The sequence below is a fragment of the Cucurbita moschata genome, unplaced genomic scaffold (genome assembly GCF_002738365.1).
Source record: "Cucurbita moschata cultivar Rifu unplaced genomic scaffold, Cmos_1.0 Cmo_Scf00047, whole genome shotgun sequence".
Lineage (NCBI taxonomy): Eukaryota > Viridiplantae > Streptophyta > Magnoliopsida > Cucurbitales > Cucurbitaceae > Cucurbita > Cucurbita moschata.
Window position 1 is genome coordinate 1332485 of NW_019268563.1, and position 9094 is coordinate 1341578.

General features: G+C 34.0%; 1 protein-coding gene across 1 annotated transcript in view; it reads right to left on the reverse strand.

Moving 5' to 3' along the window:
* Positions 1 to 6030: 6030 nt before the first annotated feature.
* Positions 6031 to 9094, reverse strand: part of LOC111434984 (upstream activation factor subunit UAF30-like) — a 7969-nt gene continuing 4905 nt past the window's right edge. Inside the window, exons 5-6 of the mRNA XM_023072330.1 lie at positions 8206 to 8381; positions 6031 to 6448 (exon numbers count right to left, since the gene is read on the reverse strand). Coding sequence (XP_022928098.1) covers positions 6326 to 6448; positions 8206 to 8381 — 299 coding nt within the window. The 3' untranslated portion in view covers positions 6031 to 6325. The remainder of the gene's footprint in view (positions 6449 to 8205; positions 8382 to 9094) is intronic.

Consider the following 9094-nt stretch of genomic DNA (forward strand, 5'->3'; position numbering starts at 1 on the left):
TTTTTTTTTTTTTTTTTTTTTTTTTTTTTCCTTAAAAAACAAAATTAATGCACTCACGTGGTCTACTTATTTATTTATTTATTTATTTATTTATTTCTTAAATATTTATTTATATTTACTTTTTTCAACTACTATTTCTACGGCTTCAGGTTTCTCTTGGTGTTTTATATATAAATTATATTAATATTTTAAGAAGGTTTGATTAATTTAAAAAATAAAATTTATCTTTTTAATAATCATTTAATTTTTTATTTTTTAAATTTTAAACGTCATTGGAATAGCTTGGTAAAAAATTTTTAGACCGATCTAAAGTTTTGGGTGGGTTGAATTGAGCATTTGAAATTATCCAAGCCAACTGAGCGCATATATTGTCCGCTTTGGCCCGTTACGTATCATCGTTGCCTCACAGTTTTAAAACATGTATGATAGGGAGAGGTTTCCACACTCTTGTAAGGAATGTTTCGTTCTCCTCTCCAACCGATGTAAGATCTCACAATCCATCTCCCTTGGGAGCTAACATCCTCGCTGGCATACCGTTCGGTGTCTAGCTCTATTACCATTTGTAACAGCTCAAACCCACCATTAACAAATATTGTTTGTTTCAACCCATTACGTATCGTCATTAGCTTTATGATTTTCTGAACAACCGAGATAGAGTTCACAACCCAACTTACGCGTAACAAAAACAAAAATTACGTTCAAAATCTCCTCTCCTCGTCATAAGCTTGACTTCATCAGATTAGAACCTTGGTTGTAGGAGGTGTTGAGGATTGTTAAGAGCGGTAGTTCCACATTGGCTAGTTAAGATGATGATTATGGGTTTATAAGTAAGAAATAGTATCTTCATTGGTATGAGGCCCTTTGGGCAACGAAAAGCAAAGACATGAGAGCTCATGCTCAAAGCGGACAATATCATACCATTGTGGAGAGTTGTGATTCCTAATATGGTATCAGACCATGCTCTTAATTTAGCCATATCAATAAAATCCTTAAATGTCGAACAAAGGGTGTACTTGCACGAGCGTTGCCCACCCCTCAGCTCGTCCCTCACACTCGACTTCGACTCAGTAGCTTAAATGTGGCTTATTCGGCTCGGTATAAGGTTTTTGGAATCAATACAATGTTGTGGGTCCACCTAGGTTGAAACAAACTTTGATGGATGAAGTCAAACCGGTTTTAGGAATAATTTGGGATTTCAGCTCAAGCCAAGTAAGTGGCTTCACTATCGACTTGGTAGGATGAATTATATTATGTATGATGATGTGTGTCTCGTGGTCATTGCACATGTCATATGTATGATTGATGTGATATACTATGATAAGCTATGTCATACAATAAAGCTATGCTTTTTTGAGACCGTACCATGTTGTATAAAGTTGTTATGAAATTGTTAATCTATGATGCATAAACCTTTGTAGATCATGCCATGAAAGCTATGATATGTATTATAGTATGTAAGAAAATTATATAAGCATAATTCATAGACTTATTATGTTATAGATATATGGAGGTTTGTACTGTATCATACATTATGCTATGATTATAAGCTATGAGGACCTCATGCACATGTGTGTGACATGTGCATCGGGATACTCCCCCACTATGATGAGTATGGACCCGTACATTCTCATGCTCACACGCGTAAGTCATGTTTAGAAAAGTACTACACATCCAATCTTGCTCGGACTGAAAAAGCTGCTTAAGGCCATACTATGCTATGTTAAAAGGATTGATCCCACCATGTTGCATGTGCTTGCATTTCCCATCTCCAATAATGAGGTTACTTATTGAGTATTTCTTAAAATACTCAAGTCATGTGCTACTCTTACATTTTAGATAAAAGTAAGGCAGTTCTATATATGGATGAAGAGCCTAATAACTTAGACACTTTAACTATCGATGAATTGCAAAGCAACTTGCTGGTACATGAGCAAAGACTGAATGAACGTGTAGGTGATGAAAAAACACTAAAGGTGTCATACAATAATAGAATCGATGGAAGAGGAGGTGATCGAGCTCATGAAGCTTTTCGAGGAAGAGGTAAAGGAAGAGGTAGAGGTAGACATCCATTCAACAAAACTGCAATTGAGTGTCATAAGTGTCATCGGTTATGACACTTTAGATATGAGTGTCCTCAATGAGAGAATGAAGCAAATTATGCTGAGCTTGAGGAGGAAGAAGAAATGTTGCTGATGTCATATGCAGAGCTCTATCAATCAATGAGGGAAAATGTTTGGATTCTTGATTAAGGATGTAGCAATCATATGTGTGCAAACAAGGAATGATTCTCAGATATTGATGAGGAATTCCGACAATCTGTGAGGCATGAAAATAATTTCAGGATGGCGGTGTTGGGAAAAGGTAACATTAGGTTGCAAGTTGCTGGAGTCACTCAGGTCATCAAAGATGTTTTCTATATACCTGTGTTGAAAAACAACCTATCAAGTCTTGGACAATTGCAAGAAAGAGGTGTATCTATTTTGATACAGCATCGAGAATGCAAAATCTATCATCCCAAGATGGGGCTTATTATGCAAACAACAACATCTGGAAATAGAATGTTCATATTACTTGGAGAAAGAAGCCATCGAACGAAATGAGACTTAGAGAGTTGACAAGTGGGTTTTCAGAACCAAACTCAATGAAAATGACGAAGTTGACAAGTATTAAGGCTATGCACAACAACATGGTATAGACTATACCGAGGTGTTTGCACCTGTGGCTAGGTGAGATACTATTCGAATGATAATTGCTTTAGCAACTCGGAATAGTTGGAACGTGTATCAACTTGAAGTGAAAAGTTCTTTCTTATATGGAGAATTAAAAGGAGTAGTGTTTGTTGAGCAACCACGAAGCCTTATCGAGACGCAGTAAGAATCCAAGGATCTAATCATGCATGGATGCAACAAACACATTGATACGAAGATATATTTCTTGCATGATTTGACTAGAGATGAAACTAAGTGAGTCAATGTGTATGTGTATAGTACCCCGAGTACGGGGAGAAATTGTTAAAGATTGTCAGGGAGAAAGTCCCACATTGGCTAATCCCGACTCTCTACAATGGTATGATATTGTCTACTTTGAGCATAAACTCTCGTGACTTTGTTTTGGGATTCCCCAAATACCTCGTACCAATTAAGATGTATTCCTTCCTTATAAACCTATAATCATTCTCTAAATTAGCCAATCTCGGACTCCCTCCCAAGAATACTTAACAATCCTCTCCTCAACCGCCACCGTCATAAAATTTTAGTACAATAACCACGGGCTCTTGGATTTGGAAGTTCGAAGCAGTGTCTAGAGAGGATTAATGATCTTCTAGTGATTTTTGATAAGTATCGAGATTTCAAACCCTCATGCATTCAAAAGAATCCCTCTTGACACTGACATTCAAATAACTCTATGTACTCGTGACATGCAGTTTGGTTGCATTCAGACATTTCTTATACTCAACTCAATTATTTATTAAACAATGAACTCAACCGAACCATAAATTTTTGGGTCTGGTTGGTCTGAAATCTTTTAGATAGTTTATTCAAATTTTTGTTTTTAATAAAAGTAAAATATTAGTTGTGTTTTTCAACCCAACACAACCATAAATTAATTGAGTTTTGTTTGAATCGTTTATTCAAATTTTTGTTTTAAAAAATATTAATTCATAAAACATTTATTTATTTATTTTTAAATATTTAATTTAAATATATATTTTAAAAAATTATCTTTTAAATACCTCAAAATTATTTAAAGGGGTGTTAAAAAATAAATAATAAAATAAATATAAGTATAAGTATATATATATATATATATAATTTTTTAAAGTAACAATAAATTTGATGAATTAAAATATAATTAATGAATAAAAATTGTATTTATGGAAATAAAACAGAATTGAATAAATTGATAATCCAACCTAATCTAATAATAATGGTGGAGAACATTTATAGAGAGAGGACGAGGGGGTGGCAGTGGGTCCCACCATTTTATGTAAATAAATTTTTAAAAATAAAATAATAAAAAAAAAAGGTCCTATGTTTTCGTGCCGTTTTCACTGTTTGACTTTTCAAATTCCGACCGAATGGTCAAAAATTATAATTAAAAAAAAACCCCTTTATTGTTCTGTCTGTATCCTGCATGGATTTGACATTACACCAATCAAATCAAATATTATATATATATATATATATATATATATTTTATCAATCATAGCAAAATAAATTCATTTTTTCCTTTAAATTTAATATATTTTATCCATTTTCATTAAATTAAATATTATTGTATTAATTTTAATTTTATCTAATTAAATCTTAAATTTGAACAAATGTGTCAATTTACCCTTCTCTATACCCTTCCTTCGTCCTTTGTAAGACGGTTGACTGGGTCGATAATGTTAGCTACGACTTTTACATTATATTATGGATGTTGTTATTGTCTATCGCCACTTTTTTATGTTTTTGCTACAATTTTAATTGAACTTAAGACTCTTCATCATTGAAGTTAGTGAGATCATCATGACATCACCACCTTCAACTGCGTCACTGTATGGATCTTCCACATATTTTTCGTAACTAGTAATGTCATGAAATTCAATTTGTTGAAATTACGTGTCCATAAATAAAGCTAATCAAATCCATATTCGAACATGTATAATCAAGAATAAGAGTGTACATTTAACTCGATAACTCAACAATATGAACTGATCCAATCCAAATTGTCCGACCTAACTCAAATTATAGAAGTTGGGTTGGGTTAGATTAGCATTTCAAGTTAGGTTGGGTCAGTTTGAAAATTAACCCAACCTATATTGATTTTTTATAGAGATAAATAGAGATAGACAATGCGGCCACAAGCAACACCATAAGAATAGAAATTCTAAGACATTATCAAGTAGACACATGTCAACGTTTCATTAATGGAAGTTTTCGAGAAACAAATTCGCTAGAGATGTTCCAGCAAAAGAATAACGGGTAGGAAAGTACAAAATAGTTGCACTAATGAAGATTTATAAAGTACTCATAAAGAGAATGATCTCGCACTCTAGGTAACAAGCTCGTACTCTAAGTGGGCTAATTAGTCTTCTTGAGTCAATGATGCCTCAATCGTATTATGAAATTTCTAAATGACAACACGAGTTTAATACTCAATTTTCAATATTAGTTGGGTGAGCTCGGCGCAATGTTTGCCAACAAAAGGAGGCACGAAGATAGTCACGAGTGAGATCGTATCTCTCCAACACGAGTTTAAAGAGATGGTAATCAATATAGATGAAGAATTCATGCAAATAAATTCAACTCAAAATATTCAAGAAATTAACAATAATAATTTCAAACTGCCAATTTAATTTAAATAACAAGATTGGTAATGAATATGCAAAGTGAGCAGTTACCATCACAAATAACCATAATGAATTAATTGCCAAAATTTAAAGACAGTAATCAATATTAAGAGCAAAACAAAATCATTTTGTCACCATGGTTTTTATAGCAGTTGGATCAACTTCTCCATCTGCTCTCGAGCATTTAAATAAAAACTTCTTTCGAAATCCTTTTAAGAGCAAACCTAATCATTTCCACAGATAATAGATAAGTAGATCAAACCATTACAACCGTTCTTTTTCAAAAACAAACCAATACCCACTTAAACAATGAAGAATATGTCCTTAGGGGCATAACCAACTAAACAATAATCAGAATCTCAGTAGAAAATATAAACAAAAAATACATAAATAAACAAATAATCTCCATGCAATCCTGCTTATAGGGTCTCGAGTCGCTGTCTACTCGACCCAACATGCATTTTATAGTGTCATGTCGCCTTTCTTCGCGAATGTTGCCTAGTTGTGGTGAAACATAATAGGATAGCAAGCACAGTATATAACAGACAATAAGCTTAATATCAGGAGAAAAGTTTTTGTTTTCCTTTCTCATGCTTTACCACCACATGCTTCAGTCAAGAACCTTTCATGGAAGTGCTAGAGAGAAGAACGAGAGAAAGAACAAAACAAAACTATGAATAGTAACAAAAGAAATGTAGTTCGACCAACATGCAGGCAAATTCTCATCCTTTTTTTGTGTAAATGTAACAGCTACTTGAAAGGTAAGGAAGCATAGAAGAATTATTAATCGTTAGTTCAATAATTCTGAAGGATTTTGCAACATACCAGCAACCAAAGAGGAGATAACACAAGGTCAATAAAATAGATTTCCATTGCCTTGTTGGTGAATTCCAGAGAATAGAACAGAAAGAAGAGGCGATTAAAACTATCTCAAGCAAAATTCCAGATTCTCTTGCATCATTCAAAGACAATGTGTAGGAGAAACTCACACTATTTTGTCTTTACAAAATGAGTGGCCAGGAGTTTCGAAACGGTGAAGCCGTGAAAGGACTCGACATCGAAGAGTTCCTTTAGCTTCTCGTCACAAATTACTCTCCTTTTGTCAGAAGGGTCCTTCAAGAACAATTAAGAAACATTTTCAGATGTTAAATGATGCATCGTCAAAATAACATAATTTCTATGTTCATTATCAACATTTTTCTTGCACGAGCGCAAACACAAAAAAGATGGGCACCCATAATAACTACTCCTATTTACTCCATCAAGGAATTCTTAGTGCCTCCAAATAGTGCCAGGATTCTAACAGAAAGCTGGGGTTTTCTTTTCCTTCTTTTGGAAAAGTAACCATATTTCCACTATGAAAAATGAATTCTTGGAGACTACATGTGAGATCCCACATCGGTTGGAGAGAACAAAACATTCTTTATAAGGGTGCGGAAATCTCTCCCTAATAGACGTTTTAAAAACTTTGAGGAGATGCCCAAAAGAAAAAGGCCAAAGAGGACAATATATGCTAGTGGTGGATTTAGCTATTACAACAAAGTAACTAGATTGAACTGCATGATAGACTGGTGTGCAAGGCGACATAAAAAGAGCGACGGTGTGCAGAAAAATACAGTGAATAAAGGCACGTCTATCCTCTCAAGTAAAACGAGGCATTTCCCACCTTCCAAGGAATTTGGCTACCTTCTAAACAAGTGGAATCCAAAATAATGAAGAAATGGGATAGGATTGCCAATAAATCAGAGCACTAAATCCAAGCTAAAATGATTGTATTACAGTACTAATCAGTGAATATCCTCAACATTATGCCTAACATGTAGGCTTGGATATCGAATTTAACTTGCAAACCCGAAACAGACAGATTTGAATTCAAGATTTCAGCTTTAATACTACGTGAAATCACCATAAGTTGACCTACTTATAGACCATTAAGATCATATTCCAAATAAGAAAAGATTCCTCAAAAGTATTGCCTATGATGACTACCAATCGGAACGAGAGAAAGGAGGGAGCGGCAGAAAGAGTGAGAGTAGAGCCAGAACTTGAGTTCCTATTGATTTACTCCCTCTAGCATCTTGTGAGCATTGATTTTTATTAATTCAAATTGGAGAAATTCTTGAAAGCTTTCCTGGGCTGGGGTGTTCCTCACGTAACTTTTCACTCAACTATTAGAACTTTCCAGATTCTACCAATATGAATTTTTCACTCATAAAATGAAAAGGAACAAGAATTTTTAAACAATGATAACAATAATCTTTAGAAATGAAAGGTCCAAAAGAAACTTTTAACATTTATTCCATCATAATAAGTTACGCTTCTAAAAGCTCAAGCCATACACAAAAACAAGAAGGAAAACAAAAACTATCCCAAGATCAAGAGCTGGGGTATGTAAACAATGTCAGCTAAGAGAATCCACATAGTCTAAAAACTTCTAAAAAATAGGTACAATTATATGCTACACATAGAGGATGGAATATATAACTAAATAGCATGAGAACAATGGCTAGGTAAGAACAATATATATAGAGAGATAGATAGATATATATTCTGGGCATAAATCACATTGGTTTGGAGCGATAATGCATGATAAAAGAACATGCAAGTCAAAATACAATGAGAAAAAATTGATTAATGCGATGAAGAAACAACCAAGTTGATCACCTAAGTGAAATCACAAGCCATGAATGATGGATGAATACTAGCATATGATTTGAACACCTACAAAAATACTAAAATCAAGCATGTTTTCCAAGATTCACATACTCTCTCTAATTTCCCAAATAATAGCTAAGCTATCCGCCGACTCATAAGCACATACTGTTACTATACTATCAAAGAATCTTTCATTCTTTCTAAAGGCCAACTACCTGAAGGTTATTTTGCTTTATGTAATCCCACATTCTTTTCACTACATCAGAGCGAGACAATGCACTCTCTCCGGTACCAAGAAATGTCACCAGAGCATCTGAAAGTTGAAGAGGAGCAAGAAAACCAGATTTCCCTTTCTTTTGCCGCTTTTCCTCTCTTGCAGAGTCATCTGAATCTGGAAAGAAGGTTTGTTAGATATTAGTATAGTAGAACCTTCGGTCAGCTGAAACGGGAAACAGTATAATTTAAAATTTTACATCTTTTCTAATTCGTTCTGAAGCAATTACGTTGGGCAATTAATTAAAGGATACACCGAACCTTCGTTAAGAAAAAGTGAAAAAAATACAAGGACATACATCAAAAACCCACAAAAAAGGGGAAACTAGACAACAAACTACAAAAAGGAGCTTCAATCTAGTAAAATAAGACTTCAAGGGGCCAAACTTCACTATAAGATCTCTCATTTCTTGAAAGATTCGATTATTTCTCTCCCACCAAAGACTCCACAAAATGAAACAACCCCAGCCTGCCAAAAAAATAATCCTTTCTCACAGAAAGGTGAGTAAGAAGAAGCTTCACAAACATTCCTGGAAAAGCTAAAGCTAAATATCTCAAATAAACAGCTACATTGCCCTGGTGAAATCACATCTTCAGATTAAATGATCAGGGTCCTTTGAAACTTTCTGCAAAAAAAATACAACAAAGCAGCCCAACCAAAGAGGACACCCTAACTGTTATTGGATCCAAGGTGTTAAGATTTCCAAGTTCCATGCATAACTTGCCACACCAAAAACTTGACCTTCTTGGAAATTTTACCTTCCATACAGAGGGTAATATTTTGTTTGTTATTTTTTCAAAAAAAAAAAAAAAAAAAAAAAAAAAAAAAAA